This window comes from Brachyistius frenatus, unplaced genomic scaffold (assembly GCF_029030835.1).
Source record: "Brachyistius frenatus isolate BFR_SWC_R1_liver_20210118 unplaced genomic scaffold, ASM2903083v1 Contig_106, whole genome shotgun sequence".
NCBI classification, from domain to species: Eukaryota; Metazoa; Chordata; class Actinopteri; family Embiotocidae; genus Brachyistius; species Brachyistius frenatus.
Window position 1 is genome coordinate 810291 of NW_027210705.1, and position 17563 is coordinate 827853.

A 17563-nucleotide genomic window follows, 5' to 3' on the forward strand; every position below is an offset into this window, starting at 1 on the left:
AAACTAACACAAATTAAATTAACTAGAGATCGATAATAATAACAAGACGATGAAGATACGTTCTGCTAGAGTAAAGAAAAAAGTAAAAAAAATTGCATGAGCTGCTGTAATTACCAAATGTCTCTTACCATATATCCTGAGGTTCTTCACTTTTATCTTTGCAGATGTGGCGCTGTGACGGATTGAATTCGGTCCTGTTTTTTAGAAGAAAATTTTAAAAAGCCTAAAAAGCGGATGATGTTAGAAAGGGAAAGAGTTTTGTATGTGATGCAGTTTGGATGCAGTTGTCATTGATTGTTGAAGGTTGACTGCAGCACTGAAACTTTTTAACAGCCACCGTTTGGATACATTTTGGTTGGAAGACTTTGTAATCCACTGATAATGTTTGCAGGTTTGTAGAAGCTCCACAGGCACTGGTGGGAAATTTCCCATAATTGCCTGAACCTCCCATCCTTTCTTCCTCTTTTTATCCCGTTTTACATGACAGAAGAACTTTCCATTCGCATCAGACAGACAGTGACGGATTATTGATTTGTCTCTTGTCTCTGTGCACATCAGTCTTGTCAAAACTCTGCTTCCATCAAATGCTATCTAGTTTCCTCTGTTTTATCCTTTCAAAACAGAATGAAATGTACAGTTTATTCCTGCTTTTCGTCTCCTGAGAAGGAAGGTTTGTACGGTGCTGTGTGTGTTTCTCCTCTGTCATCTCTCCCCGGTGATTCCTCTCAGCAGCCAGCCGGCATTGTTCTTTTAAGCTTCAGTAACCTTCTCCATTAACCCTCCTCTTCATTAGGAACCAATTAAAGAGGTAGATGCTCATTGCCAGGCAGCAGTAAGAGGATCTAAAATAATGGGAAGGAAACAAATGAACTTCACTTGAACCAATTTGCCAATTTGCATACGAGACGCTTCTTTAGATGAGTCATCATCACGCTTTTCCAGGAGTGCACTACTTATGCTGTGCGATGCATTTTCCATTTATACTGGCAAAGGAAATATACAGAAATCCCCAAGGTAGGCAGGGTTGTCTGAAATGCCGCAGATCTGACAAGGCTACATCATTTAACTACCTTGAACATACAAGAACATGGAAGGGTTTCAGAGGTGAGGTGTAAAGGTTCCTTTCAACGTGAGGCACATTGTCAGTGGAGCCAGAGGGAACTTCTGACAAATAAGGAATGTGCCTTCCAGTTTCCTCACATCATGGTTCGGGTAAACGGTAAATGATCTGCACTTATATGGCACTTTGTCACTTTGTGCTTTACACTGTTTCCCTTTCACCGACTCGCACACCAATTGGGGCGGAGCTGCCATACAAGGTGCTCAACTTGTCTTGCCCAAGGACTCTTCAGCATGTGGTCAGCAGTATCGAACCGGTTAATGGGCAGCCCACTCTACCGTCTGAGCCACAGCCACCTAAGGCCATAACCCCCACTGGCATGACTAATACCACCACGTGGCACAGGGGGGGAAAGAGATCTGGAGGTGAGCTGACAGAAGTGTACACAGACATCTTAAACAGCTTGCTGGTTAAGACTGTTGTCCGACGCTACGTAAAACGCTCCGACACGGCGGTGCTCAGATCAGTCGCCACGAAGTGCAGAGAAACCGCTGCAGAGATTTATAGACCGCGTGAATATAACCACTGATTTTCTTTCAGTTTTTCTACCGAGCAACAAACACGCCCGCATCCTGTGTCTGGAATTAAGTTCAGCTTTAACACCGTCCCTCCCACCAAGTTAGAATCGAAGCTGGCAGATGGGCCCACTCCCACCTGCAGCTGGTGTTAGATGTGTTAATGGAAAGACTTTCAGTTGGTAATGATGAAGTGATAAAGTGGAGTGATAATCCAAAAACATGCACTTCAGGTCAGGTTACCTGGCGCCGCGCTAGTGGCAGCCTGCTGCAGCATCTCCCTCCTGAGAGCCCCCCTGCTGTAGTGAAGAAATTTCCCCTCGGGGATTAATAAAGTGTATAAAATAAATAAAAATAAATAAATAAAAATAAAATCAGAGTAGGGAGGAGGTCAAACCCAGGACTTTTACCCACGAGACCAGGTTCTAGTTGGTCTTTTTCCTAAACCTAACCAAGTGGTTTTTGTTGGTTAAAACCACAGACTGCATATAAAAGTGGACATAGCTTCTGGGTCTGACAAATGAAGCCGATGCGGAAGCTGCTTGAGCTGCAATACCGCCGAGGAGTTTGCTCCAAAAAGGCTCTGGCTCCATAGACTCCCATTCAACTTATCTCATGAAATACAAAAGTCAATAGTTTTTTTTTCCACTTGTCTTAATGGTTTCATTCACTTAAGTCATTCATTATTGTTTTTATGGCGGTCCATCTGAAAATATTAATATACCTCATTAATTAGATATTAGGCCTCAAAAAGCGGTACGTTTGGGGGCGTGTCTGTTTGATTGACAGGCCTGTGATGCAGTCAGGTTTCTGCTGGTTCAAGTTGTCAATCACATCGAGTCAGATCCACCGTTCCCTCCTCCCCCACTCGTCCAAATACGGTCACTTCTAGCTCCAAAATAACAAGATGACGACGACTAAAATGCTGAACTTGAGGCTTCAGAACAGCAGTTCACAAACCCACTGGTGACGTCACGGTTGGTTACCACTTGGTTTAATCCAAGGCACCTTTCTTTTCACGATTAGTCGAGGCAAAGCGTAACACTTGACACGGTATCCTGTAGTGGATACCGTGTGATACCAAGCTATAAAGTAACAACACAGATACTAAATCCTCTTTCAGACATGCACACCATTATTTAACCTGCTAGTCTCACATCTGATCAAACACTTTGCTCACTTTTAAGTACCATTCATGACAGCAGTCTTAGTGGGTCTGACCTGTAACATTTTACTGTCACAAGTCTGAGTCGAATGCCATCAGATGAATGTGAAGACTGCAGCAGCACAAAGCTCAACACACAGAAAGACTCAGAGTTCCATTTTCTAAATTGACTGTAATTAATTTATTATATCGTTATTATCATCATCTCTTCTGCACCAAGACAAGATGCGTGTTCCATAAGATATGCAACATGAAATTAGCTGATTTTCAGTCCCCTTTTAACAGTTTTCCCAATATATCCTGAGTGTCATGTCAACTGCATGGGTTAATAAAACAGCACGCAAGCAAACAGGAAAACGTGAGCCTCAACTTATGTGCTTTTGAGCTATCAGATATTAATAACAGGCAGGAGAATTTGTTCTCTGATAACATTAAATGACATAATGGTGAAAGTGTATCCGTGGATTCACTGAGAAGCCTCCCTCACGCTCACAGCGGCCTTTAATTAAGAGTTCAAGAACAATGTAAGCTTTAATATTCATCAGAAAGGCAGATGTGAAATCACAGAAAAACAGGCTTCTTCCACACTATTCAAACATCTCCTCTTCTGTTTGATCTGAACTGATTCTTGTACTGATTCTTACACCAAAACAATAAAAAGGATTTGTCAAATGTATCAGTATCAATAACTCAACCCAATTCTGTGGTTATCGCCTCCTCCTGAAGCAAATGAGCAGCCCTCTCTAAGCCTGCAGTAGAAGACAAGGACTGGTATACATTTAAATAGCAGGCATTTCTCATTGTGACAAACATTGAATCAAATCAGTAATTTTAGTAGTAACATTGTATAAATTTTTTTCCCTAAGTGCATGATGGATATATTGTCATCTTTCCTAATAAGAACCACTCTGGCTTCAGCTGCAGAATAATTAGGACTCATCATGTGTTCCATTTATAATACTGAACTGCATGCTCATCTCTCTTCCTGTCTCGTTGTCTCTGTGTGTCTGCAGATCTGAAGAGGGAGGCCAGTATCTGCCACATGCTGAAGCACCCTCACATCGTGGAGCTGCTGGAGACGTACAGCTCAGATGGGATGCTCTACATGGTGTTTGAGTTGTAAGTGTCAGCCCGCATGGCAAGAATTCCTCTCAACGTGATCCAAATGTATGGCATCAAAAAGCCACACAGCAACGCACGTGTGGGGTGTGGGAGTGGGTTGGGGGTGTGGCAGTGGGTTGGGGGGAGGAGGGGGGTTAAAAAAGATGACACCTGTAGGTGGCGGAGGACACGGAGGGTTACACCTGCAGGAGCATGTGGAGATGAGGTGGGAATGGGAGCATGCGTCAGGATGACAGCGTTAGGAGGGCGGTTGCAGCAGTAGCAGGACAGAGAGAAAGTGAAGCCTGCAGCGGTTTTATATAATCAGCGCCGATATGAGAAAGCTTGTTAGCTGAGGATGGGGGTGGGGGTGGGGGTAGGGGGGAGGAAAGGGGGGAGGCAGCGAGCAGAGGCTGAGTGCAGTACTATATACTGTATAAGAAGGGAAAAAGATGAGATTAAGATTTCACACTTGCTGCTACCTCCAGCTTTTCTAAGAGCTACGCCTTCCCCCGGACCTGCTCCGCATCTTCATCTTCCCTCCTCTTCTAGAACTAAGTCCTTTATCATTTAATTCTGTTATCGCTGAACAGGCAAACGCTCAGCTTTTCCTGCGTCGTTCTATCGCATGGCTCGGTGCAGGGGGAGAAAACTTTCAAGGAAATGCAAGTGAGCTCCATTTAAAGGGATTTTTCACGGTTTTTTTGGAGCTTATTTGTGCACAAGTTTCACACACACACACACACACACACACACACACACACACACACACACACACACACACACACACACACACACACACACACACACACACACACACACACACACACACGAGCACAGGTACATCTGAAGGGTTGTGAGAGCGCCGTGGCTGTTTGAGAGCAGAATACATGACTGAGTAAACAAGGTGGATGGATGCACACTCAGGTCTCCCTCCCAGCGATGCAGGCAGAGTGTGGTGGAGAGAATATGGAGTCCCACATAACAGCCCTGTTTAATTGGCGCAGAGGCTTAGTGACAATAAAGAGTAGGCTTCCAGTAATTGGGGGCAAAGAATGGGAACAGGACAATTATAAGAGACAGAGTCAGCCTTAGCTAAATGACTGGGTCACAATTAAGTGTGTGTATTTTGAAGATTGTTATTCAGTCAACTGTTTGTGTGTGTGTGGTGTAAGTAAACAGCCAGCTAAGAAGGACTGAGACAATGTGCACAGGCCTAATGGCCGCAGTTTAAAAGCGGGTTCCCAGCAGCTTAATGATGGTGAGGTTCTTCTCTGAGGCTCTCTGTCACCTCTGGCTGGAATCTGCTTTTTAACTGGGCTGAGAAGCTGTCAATGTTTGAGCCGTATCTTTATTCTAAATGACTCCATTGGGGTTTATAAATGCAAAAGGCATTAAGGCGCTCACCACTGCAGCAGCAGCTTCTCCTCTGCAGGACTCCGTTAATATTGTGGATCTGCGTGACCGTCGGCAAACAAAGCTCTCATCTCTCTGAAACGGACATGTTTGCCCACAATTTGAATAACGAAAGTCGCTTTGACACAAAACACTCACTGAGTTTATTCAACGATTACCTGATTTGATTCTGCAATTTATTAAAACACTGTAATTTAATTCAAGAAGAAGAGTGTGCCAAGATGTTGATAGAATTCTTGCTGCTTTGTGCTAAGTCATCTGAATTTACTATCGGATATCAGCAGCACGGTATCACACCGTGTGTCCATCGGAGGACAGCGTGTCAGTGTCACGTTTTGCCTCGGTTTGGCACACAAGAATGACCGGAGGCGAAGAAAGTCATGTGAGGAAGTACAAACTGTGATAGAGTCACAAACGTGAGGAGCTTCCTTGCATTACATGTATTTAACTCATGTAACATATATTAGATAACTTACTTTACTTCAGTAATGTTAGTTACATAAAATGACTTTAATCGAAACCATGATTTTTCACTAATCCAACCAAGTACGTTTTCCTGAACCGAACCACCTGGTTTTCTGTATAATTATGTTTTTTTCTGAAATACACACAACAATTCTGTTGACCTTGTTTAACCTCCATTTAAATTCCAAGCTCTTTTTGAGGAATGACTCTGAGCCTGTGGAGGAGGAATATTGTCACCATCCAACCAGCTTGCATCTGGGCAGATGTGGCCCAGCTGTTTGTACCTGAACCCACAGAGACGAGACGTGAAGCAGCTTCTCTTCCTCTGACCTATGTCTCCGATTTCACCTCCACGACCAATCACAGAGAGGCACAGCAGCCAGGTTTTGATAGGAGTGACCTTTCCTTTTTGCCTGTATCCCTGCTCTGACCTTTCCACCACATCGAGCCTCCCTCACTGTCTCTTTCTCCTTCAACTTGTGTCTTTGTTAGTATGGACGGCGCAGACCTGTGCTTTGAGATCGTCAAGCGGGCCGATGCTGGCTTTGTCTACAGTGAAGCAGTGGCCAGGTGAGCAATTATTCAATTCAATTCAATTCAACTTTATTTATATAGCGGCCAAATCACAACATAGGTTATTTCATGGCACTTAACACATTCAAGTCCTTACAGCAAGACTTTACAATAATATACAGAGAAACCCAACAATTCAACAATTCCCACATAAGCTAGGATATATGGGCTGGATTTTCTCTCCTAAGCGGCTCCCTGATGCTTCTTTTGTTGTTATTGTTATTTACAACCATGACCTAAATGTGAACATATGTGTACCATTTATTTTTTAGTCACTACATGAGACAGATCCTCGAGGCGCTACGCTACTGCCACGACAACAACGTCATCCACCGAGATGTCAAGGTACTTCTGACCTTCACTTCATTTTCTTGCTCTGCTGCAGCTTGAGGCCGTTGTGTGTTGTGTATCCTCTGTTTGTTTCCAGCATTGGTTGTGCACATCCTCTGAAAAATAACGCAACTTATACGCAGGATGCAATATACTCATGACCGGTAAGGCAGGAAGCGATGGTGTGTTTGGTCCCCCAAGGATCTCATAATCAGCAAAGTAGTGACCCTCCCCCTTCATTGTCTCCATGTTTATTGTGAAATCAGGCAAATCAGGATGTTCTAATGATATCCTTGTTTTTCTGGTGTCCCTTATAATAATGGAGTCCGGTTGTAAACATGAACGCGTGTTTATATCTCCGGCCTTACTCAACTGAAGCTGCGATGTGAGTGTGGCTGCTTGGGACTCGTATAGCTCAGGCAATAATACAAAGTCACAGCACCTAAAATCAGTTAGAGCCAATATCATCCAACTATAAAGTCCAGTGCAGCCTGCATCACTGACAGTCTGGAGAAGTAACAGCAGCTGATGTTTGTCATCTACAGGAAAAGCCGTTAACGGGTAGAGTCACCAACATGTGTACATAAACAGATCTAATGGACGGTAAAGGTTTTGAAGCTTTAAACAGTTTTTAGATTTGTTGCTCCATGTTTGAATGCTGCTTCTGTTTTCATTTTGTTTCCTTCAGTCTTCAGGCTGTTTTTCTATGTAAAGGAAAAGATGAGAGAATATTTTACATGCGCAAAAGGAAAAAAGAGTATTAAACTTTAAACTTAAGCTTTAAACTTGAAGTACTTCAGAGCTGGCACAACTAGTTCATTAATCCATTATAAAATTATATTTCCAATTAAAAAGCAAACATGCAGAAGAACATTTGATGGTTCAATGTTCTCAGATGAGGCTTTTCTCTCTTTTATATAACTGTAAATTAAATATGTTCTGGTTTTGGACTGGATTAAATAAGACGTGAAGATACTAACATGGGCTCTGGGCAATAAGGACGGGCATTTTTTTTTTGACTCCTTTTACAACTATTAATAATTACCATTGGTGGAAACCTAGTTAATAGTGAAAACAATCATTAGTTACAGTCCTAAAATAATTAATAATTGTCTGATGGTCAAAAGCTGCAAAAATCTTCATATTAGACACAGCTGTTCAGAAAAGAAAATAAGTTAATTGATTGTATTTTTATTGGAGTGTTAAATATCTACTGCACTGGAGGTTAGTGGGGTATCACCATTTTTTATGTTACTATTTAAATGCTTGTTTTTACATCACAATGATGTCATGTTGTTGAATCGGGTTCCGTTGTGTCGACTCGCTAATTAACACCTCTGAAACACATAAAAAGAAAATCTTCCGTTGTGACATCGCTGGCTACGTTGCTGATACTCCACTTTTAGCAGTAATTACTTCCTTTTCGTACCTCGTGTGTAAATCTGCAGGTTTAATAGGAGTCGTACCGTAACAGTAAAACTGGTCACCATGATGACGTGTTCGAGGTGTGAAGCTCTCAGCTCACTGTGACTCTCTCTGTTTGGACTCCTCCTCCCTGCAGTGATGAAAACTGATCCCCCGACCTGAAGCACACAATGTCCTCATATCTTTATTGAAGAATCACACAGCTGTAACTGTGATAAGCACATTGCATCTTCTATAACCTCTTCACAATTACAGCATCCTGGCAGTTCACCAGTGTAAGGCTTTTAACGTGGAGTTTGGTTCACGTTAGCAGTAACTTAACACAGCTTCAAACGCGGCAGATAGGGATCAGCGAATAATAAAACGAGGCAGAAATAAGATATGTGAAAGTGCAAACAGCAGCACAGGAAGGAAAGTAAACTAAAGTGAGCTGAACACAAGAAGACACTAAAAAAACAAAACGTTCTGTCTACTCTCCAGTGCACACACATGTTGTGCACACAGGCTGTAGTGGAAAAAGCATTTCAACACAGTGTGTCTCGAAACAGACCGCCCTCGAGCTAATGGAAAAAGCCTTTTAAAAAGCTGCTGCTGCTTTCTTTTCCAGATGTTGACGTGTAGAAGTGGTCTGACATGACTGCTGAGTGAGTTGAGGAGAATAATTCTAGGTGTGAGGTGTTTTGCATTCAAAAGTGTCCTCTACCTGAAGAGAGGCTGTTTTCATCTCCTTTAATTGCTCAGTGTACGAACCAGAACCACTTTGTGTGTGCGGTTGGACGGATGTCTCACTGATTGAAGGACTCCCATTGTACCACAGTGTTGGGAGGAAGAAGGAGGAGGCTGTTTGAACCTTTATCAGCTCATCTTCTCATTTCATCGTGCTAATCAGGGCCGAATCAGCAGGCAGGCCTCCTGAATACGACCCTGATCTCAGACTCACTGGTGGATAAAAAACACTTTGAATTCAAGTGTCATTTTCTACAAAGTAAGGTGACTAATTACTTCGTTTTACTCATGAAAGCATGGCTGCTGTCTGCTGTGTGCTACATGGCAGAAACAGTGAACTGACAGCCAGCCTATAGTTAGCACGGTGGTAAATCCACGTCAAATATGAGATTTCTTTTGATTTCCTCTTTAGAAGTTGCATATAATGCCTATTTCCTGCTTTTCCCTCCAGTACCTCACCCTCATACATTCTGTAGATATGTGAATATACGTCTGTGTGGAAAAAGCTCAATGCTTTTGCTTGCGTCAGTGTGTTCGCTCACGTCAATCTTTAGAATTTGTCTACTGCAGGCGGCAGGTAGGTTTTGTGTGTCCGCCATTTGTAACCAACTCTCATAATAAGTAGAGCTAGGCTGAAAAAAGAAGAAGCTTCACATTCACATTGGCTCCATCACTCCTGCGGCATTCACACACAAGCAAAACACAATTCCCTCTGCAGCCTCCCCACTTTAATGTTTATGTGATATTCAAACAGCACAATTGCAGCACTTCCTTTTATATGTATTTTGATTGCCTTTTCCAGGGAAGCCATAATGCAATGTTATATGTTCCCAGTCGGCTTCCATCTTGTGGATTATTATGTTCCTCTTCTGCATTGTGCTCTGGTGTGTGTCATCGTATGTCCCTGCTGCATCTCTGGCTCATTGTCTCCATACGAGCGAAAGCCAGCCAGTAAGTTCAAAGGGGCACAAGTGATAAAGCTGGCAGTTTACAACCATTACATGTGTGTTTCAGTGCCACTCCTTGTTATTGCAGCTGCTTACACCTCCTGTTTCCTCTATCATAAACCACCTGGCTGACATAGCTGTGATTTCAGGGAGAATTTCTACATGCACCAACGTGCCTTTTTTTTTTTTCTTCAGTAGTTCACATCTCCTCCGTCACATGTCACAGAACGATAAACCACACAAATCAAAAACTCCTTTCTAAAGTTCCTGTTCCGATCCCAGAGACTCACGTTAGACGTTTTCAGACCGAAGGAACTATTTCACCGTTCTAAGAACGGTGGGAGGGAATTCCCCCTTTCATGTGTGTCTGCAGCGGGGGAACTTAGAACCTTTTATGTTCCTAGAACTCTGTTTTTATAACGCCTTTTTTTTCCACAAAGTTCTTGAAAAACACAAAATGGAGAAGGAACTGCCAACAAAAAACAATCAGAAGAGACAAATGGGAAAAACCAAATCCACAGAAGTGAGGTACATCATTCTAAGATAATAATCTAAAATAATAAGAGTGGAGTCTGTAAAAAGGCCAAACTTATTTTTCTCACAGTAAAAACTCCAATCAGTCTTTGAAGAATATCTTAAATGCTGGAGGAGTATTTTATTATGATAACTGAATACTGATATGTTTCCTGCTAAATAGTCGCAGCAGCAGTCTCCAAATGTCGACTAGTTTTGGTCATGTGGACATTAAGTGTGAGTGACTCCATTTTGCTGATTATTAATGTGATAGTGTTGTATGTTGTATGTGGTGTACTTCTACCACGTGCATATGTCTGCGGAACCGCACTGGAGACACTGTCAAAATGAAACACACTTCTTCCTTTTGCACTCGGTCTCACATGCAGCATCTCTCACCTCTCAGCGAGGAGAGGACTCTTTACTGGAACTAAAATTTAAGCAGTAAACCCTCACTTCCAGATCATTTCAACTATTATCACCCTGCATTCAGAAATAAGAATAAAGTACATAATCAGCCTGTCAATAAGTCAATTGGAGAACAATTGATCACTTTTTTCGTTTACTTAGATATACCAAACATGATCTGCCTCCAGCTTCTCATGTGTTGCTTTAGTTTGTCTTCTAGTATTTAGTACAAAATCTTCAACCTGATTGTTTCACACTCTAATGTACATTTCTCACAACACATTCACATTCATGTGGAGGTCATGTGACCTGTTCACCACAACCACTGCAGGTATCCCATTAAAACACTGGTGTAACGTCACAGCTCGCCACGCGTCAGTGAGTTGAAGTAGCTTACTTATGTTGTGTTGCACAGCAGATCCACTTGCTGATGATTAAAAATTGCAAGAGCACTGATGCTTATCCTCTCAGTACAATGTTGCAGGTTATTGTTGATAAATCAGCGAGTAATATTAATTGCAGCTACCACTAATGATCAGTAAACCCTCAGACCATGGTGTACCTGATTTCTAAATATGACAGCTGACTATGTAATATGTAATGCATTATAATTACGAATAACAGTAGGGCTTTCGTATCTTCGGTGCTCGGGCCCTAATAACCAGCTTGGTACCCAGTAATAATCCCATATGTAAACCGAGCACCAACACTTTCTGTTCGGTCTGATTCTCATCACGACTCTGGCAGCAGTAATACGAGCAGCTGAACTGGGAGCCGTGGAAGGCAACCAGTTTTTAGTAGGTGTTTGTGAGTCTGCTGAAGAAGAGCGTCTCTCTCCAAAGATCCGTCAGTCGTTGGGCTGCAGGTTAGAAGATAAAACCGCTCAGATATCGGATCAAATGCAGGGGATGGTGATCACAAGCAGCAGATGTCCACCTACACAACAAGAAGCAGTCCCACCTGCTGAGGTGCTGCAGGTTAATAAACAGACTGAAAACGCTAGTTGTTAGCAGCTCCTCTCGCTAATGTTGTCAACACTTTACTTTGTTGTGATCTGCCACTATATGTATAAATAATTACAAGCCCTGAAAGTATCACTCATTATAATGACAAAGACTGAGAGGCTAATTCTTCTTTCTTTCTTATATAGCCATAATATAAACTGTATGAATACATGATGAAGAGGAGACAATATTTGTGATGATGAAGGTGTGTGTGTGTGTGTGGGGGAGGAGGGGGGTGAGAGAGATCAAGATCAACAAAGTCAGCTCTGACATTGGCCGAGGGTGGTGTTCACTTCCTTTATCACTACTTCACAGTGTCTGTGAGCGCCTGTCTCCGGCTTATCTGATGTACCGCCTCCGATTTCTGCCCTTTACAGGACACACACACACACACACACACACACACACACACACACACACACACACACACACACACACACACACACACACACACACACACACACACACACACACACCGTACATACAGTGCATCAACCACAAAGACACCCTTGTTGAATATGGATCAGCATGAGTGTGTCGCGTCTTTCCATGCATGAAAGTCACTGAAATCATTTAAATCCTGCTGCTCATAAATCACCACGATGCCTCGGTGTTTGTCTTCGTCCTCACTTCACATAGACCTCCACCAGCACTGGCGTGTTTGTGCATCTATTTCTGTGCATGCGTGTGTTTGTCTTTGGCCCCATCGCAGCTGCAGACAGCGTGCATGCAAATGCACCGCAAACAAGGAATGATTTTATCTGTCTCATAGGTGAATGCACAAACTGAAAGGTAGCACAGTGCACAGTCTGACGGTGAACCATCTTTTTCTGGGACTGCTCACACATGCAGTGTTTGCGCTGTAGCACACTGCTTTGAAGTTAACGTCATGCTGCTTGTTGAATCTGCAAAGCCCAGGTTCTGACTCTGTGTTGAGCCGTCTGAGGCATCTAGAAAAACAGCAGCACTTGTGATGGAAGCAGAAATAAAGAGAGCGTCATGCCGGCACAGACCTTTACCTTAGTTTACAACAACAGTATTTCTTATTTTCCCCATGCAGGTAATAGTGAGGGGATCTCCTGTCAGCTTTGCCAATGTGAATTTTATAGTTTGCCTTCCTGGAATATAACAGTGTCTCTGCAAGACGACTGAAACTCTGCACAAACATCAGCATGTATGTCTTCAAATGATACTTCTGCTCATCATGTTTCGGATAACTTATTTTAACGCTGTAGTTAAACTTGTGTGTGTATAAATGTGTTACAGTAAAAATAAGCTGGTCAGATTGTACAGCTATATACTACAGTGGTGTGAAAAAGTGTTTGCCCCCTTCCTGATTTATTATTTTTTTGCATGTTTGTCACTTAAATGTTTCAAATCAAACAAATTTAAATATTAGTCAAAGATAACGAGTAAACACAATTTTTTTTTTTTAATTTTATTTCACTTTATTAATCCCCGAGGGGAAATTTCTTCACGACAGCAGGGGGGCTCTCAGGGGGGAGCTGCTGCAACAGGCTGCCACTAGCGCGGCGCCAGGTAACCTGACGAGGTGCAAAATGCAGTTTTTAAATGAAGGTTTTTATTATTAAGGGAGAAAAACAATCCAAACCCACATGGCCCTGTGTGAAAAAGTGTTTGCCCCCCAAACCTAATAACTGGTTGGGCCACCCTCAGCAGCAACAATTGCAATCAAGCGTTTGTGATAACTTGCAATTAGTCTTTTCCAGCTGTGGAGGAATGTTGGCCGACTCATCTTTACAGAGTTGTTGTAATTCAGCCACATTGGAGGGTTTTCCAGCACCAACCTCCTTTTTAAGGTCATGCCACAGCATCTCAATAGGACTCAGGTCAGGACTTTGACGAGGCCACTCCAAAGTCTTCATTTTGTTTTTCTTCATCCATTCAGAGGTGGACTTGCTGGTGTGTTTTGGATCATTGTCCTGCTGCAGAACCCAAGTTGGCTTCAGCTTGAGGTCACGAACAGACGGCCGGACGTTCTCCTTCAGGATGTTTTGGTAGACGGTAGAATTCATGGTTCCATTTATCACAGCAAGTCTTCCAGGTCCTGAAGCAGCAAAACAGCCCCAGACCATCACACGACCACCACCATGTTTTACTGTTGGTATGATGTTCTTCTTCTGAAATGTGGTGTTACTTTTACGCCAGATGTAACGGGACACACACCTTCCAAAAAGTTCAACTTTTGTCTCGTCAGTATTTTCCCAAAAGTCTCGGGGATCATCAAGATGTTTTCTGGCCAAAATGAGACGAGCCTTAATGTTCTTTTTGCTCAGCGGTGGTTTTGGTCTTGGAACTCTGCCATGCAGCCATTTCTGCCGAGTCTCTTTCTTCTGGTGGAGTCATGAACACTGACCTGAACTGAGGCAAGTGAGGCCTGCAGTTCTTTGGATGTTGTCGTGGGGTCTTTTGTGACCTCTCGGATGAGCCGTCGCTGCGCTCTTGGGGTAATTTTGGTCGGCCGGCCGCTCCTGGGAAGGTTCACCACTGTTCCATGTTTTCTCCATTTGTGGATAATGGTTCTCACTGCGGTTCTCTGGAGTCCCAAAGCTTTAGAAATGGCTTTAGAACCTTTTCCAGACTGATAGATCTCAATTACTTTCTTTCTCATTTGTTCCTGAATTTCTTTGGATCTCAGCATGATGTCTATCTTTCGAGGATCTTTTGGTCGACTTCACTTTGTCAGGCAGGTCCTATTGAAGTGATTTCTTGATTGAGAACAGGTGTGGCAGTGATCAGGCCTGGGTGTGGCTGGAGAAATTGAACTCAGGTGTGATAAACCACAGTTAAGTTATGTTTTAACAGGAGGCTGTAGCTTAGTTGGTAGAGTGAGTTGCACACTAATCGGAAGGTTGGTGGTTCTATCCCAGCTCCTCCTGTCCACATGCCTAAGTGTCCTTGAGCAAGACACTGAACCCTAAAAAAATTGCTCTCAATGGTGTACCATCGGTGTGTTGTAAGTCATTTTGGATAAAAGTGTCAGCTAAATGTAATGAGGGGGAAAAAACACTTTTTCACACAGGGCCATGTGGGCTTGGATTTTTTTTCTCCCTTAATAATAAAAACCTTCATTTAAAAACTGCATTTTGTGATTACTTGTGTTATCTTTGACTAATATTTAAATTAGTTTGATGATCTGAAACATTTAAGTGTGACAGACATGTAAAAAAAAATTGGAAATCAGGAAGGGGGCAAACACTTTTTCACACCACTGTATATACAGTGTATATCGGGAAGTGATGAGAGCACACTACTAAACTGTGATAGGTCAGCGCCCTCAGTTTTACTCAGCATGGCACCTACAGTGGCTGCTTCCTTTGGTTTACTGTGCATGAAACCAGAAAGTTACCAAATTTGATAATAATTAGCTTCTTTTTTTTTCAAAGTTGTCAAATGGTCAAGTTGCATTTGTCTTTATTTCCTGCAGTGCTGCACTGAGCTTTTGCGTTACAGGAAACTTGGATTTTTTTTTTCCTGTTTTTGTTGAACCGTACAAAATATGAGAGGAGGGAATGTAAATGTGTTGCTGCCTTAAGAAGTAAGAGTCTGAAATGCAATAATTTGTAAAGCAGGTGTAAAATCTACATCTCTGTTTCATCACTGACTTTAGTGGCGCTGATAATGCAGCAGACAACAAACAGCAGCAGAAAGCCGCTGTTATGTTTCCAGACAACTTTCCTTCCCTGCGTCTCCTCCTGCTTATTGTTTCTGACATTTACGGCAAGCAGTCATTGATACTTAAATAAGATACAGAGGTTTTATTATTCTCATCTATTTAGTGTAAATCAGATGAAGTTATTTATATCTGTGACATGAAAAACTGCAGCCACACAGAATATATGTGTCTGGTCCCTCTCCACTGGGAATGTTGCATCTGAGTGGGCTGGTTATTTTTGGAGCAGCCTTTAACCAATAAACATTGATGACCATGTGATCTATTTTGTGCGCCGAAACTCTATCACTGCCAACATTGTTGGAACTACTTTAGCATCATTGCACTTAGCCCCACCCCCACTGGTCGCTGATTGGTCTGCCCTTCAGATAGCATTTAGCATCAAGCTAACTGAATATTCCTTTAGTCTTTTCACTAACTGAAGTCTTATTGTCCAACAGATGCGGACAGTTTCAACCTCTTTACTGGCAGACTAACAGAACTGAGTACATTTCTCTGTTTTTGTGCTCATACATCAGACCCTCTGCTTTGTTTTATCCAAGATCGATGTGGAGCAAATGCCACAATGTCCATACAAACTGGTACAAGTGTGACAGATGGAGAAAAGATTCATCTCCCCATTGAATACTTGAATGTCAGTTGTGGCCTTGGTCCACTCGGACCTTTGTGATAAACACGGAGGAGTATTAGCAGTGCCGTTAGTGGTGTTTGTGTGATGATTGGTCGCTGTGTGGCGGAGCTAATAGCTCCTTTAATGGCACCCAATGGGCCTTGAGTTGTCAACCATGAAATTCTGCCGTTGAGGTTTCACAGTTCAACACAAGCGAGATGTACTGCTGGGTTTACATCTGTCTTTGTGTTTGATGAATTTACAGCTGTTTTTGTTTGTCTGTTTGTCTCGTCTCAGCTCTGATGGCTTTTCTTTCCTCTTCTCTCTGTAGTAGGCTAGGGAGATGAATAAAATAAATTAATCCATGGATAAAAACAATGCTGATTTCCTTCTGCTGAGCCAACATGAAACCTGCTTTGATCCAGTAAATGTGTCCGAGTCTGTGTGAGTTTAAAAGATCAGAAGCTTCAATATCACCTGCTTTCAATTATGAACTCTGATGTATTGTATTTTACTCCTATGATATACCTGTAAATGCGAGCTGAAACTTATTTCTACAGTTCAATGTAACCACAGTGACTGTGTGTTGAGGTCACTCGTGCTGCTATAAAAGACTCTGGTGACCTACAGCTCAATACTGTGCTTGAACGCAGCCTGTGTAGACAGAGGTGGAGCAACAGAGCCGCTGCTCCTTTGCTAACATTCAGCAATGCCGTGTTCCAGATGTCGTACTTGTGTACTGACACTTATTTTAAGTGCATCAGTGCGTTCACACTGTCCAGTACAGAAACAATAGTACCACAGTACCAAGATGATGAACTCAAACACGTACTAAAGAAAGAAGTGTGAAACTCTGGACCCTTTCCACTCTAAACGGTCACCATCTTGGCTCTGTATAGAAAGGGGTGGAGCCACCAACGTAATGAGTTTTCACATTAAGGCGTCTGAGGAAGCTGCAGCTGTTCCTCAATACAAAGTGTTTCTTTTTCACTGCTGCTGCTGGACAGAAGAATCAGTGTGTTTATTGTGTGTTAAACAAAGGACATGAAAACACCTTCATTTCTGGGTAAAATAATTAAAGCTGCAGTTATGTGTTACATTACATTGAGCTGACGCTTTTATCCAAAGCGACTTACAACACACTGATGGTACACTATCGGGAGCAATTTTAGGGTTCAGTGTCTTGCTCAGGGACACATGGACAGGAGGAGCTGGGGATTGAACCACCAACCTTCTGATTAGTGTGCAACCCACTCTACCGACTGAGCCACAGCCTCCCTTCACGTGTGTTCACATGTTGAGGTTATTTCCGGTCAATGCGGAGCGGCAGTGTGCGGTTTGAAACAACACAACCGTGTCCAAATTTGAAATACTAAACAGTTAAGAGTCCTAACATGTAGATGCTCTATTTGTGTATTGAGTATTAAGGGAAGTTTGTCATCTGGAACACAGCAGGTGAGAGAGGAGGTGGAGCATTACTGACACGCCGTATGTTCATAGGCTTTACTGTCTGAAGAACATCTTACTGATCTAATGCCATCTCTGGAGAGA

General features: G+C 42.6%; 1 protein-coding gene across 13 annotated transcripts in view; it reads left to right on the plus strand.

The window, feature by feature from the left end:
- Positions 1–17563, plus strand: part of caska (calcium/calmodulin-dependent serine protein kinase a) — a 145540-nt gene that overhangs the window by 64655 nt on the left and 63322 nt on the right. For all 13 annotated transcript variants that reach the window (XM_069712051.1, XM_069712040.1, XM_069712044.1 and 10 more), the window contains exons 3-5: positions 3814–3919; positions 6275–6352; positions 6628–6700. In XM_069712051.1, coding sequence (XP_069568152.1) covers positions 3814–3919; positions 6275–6352; positions 6628–6700 — 257 coding nt within the window. The remainder of the gene's footprint in view (positions 1–3813; positions 3920–6274; positions 6353–6627; positions 6701–17563) is intronic.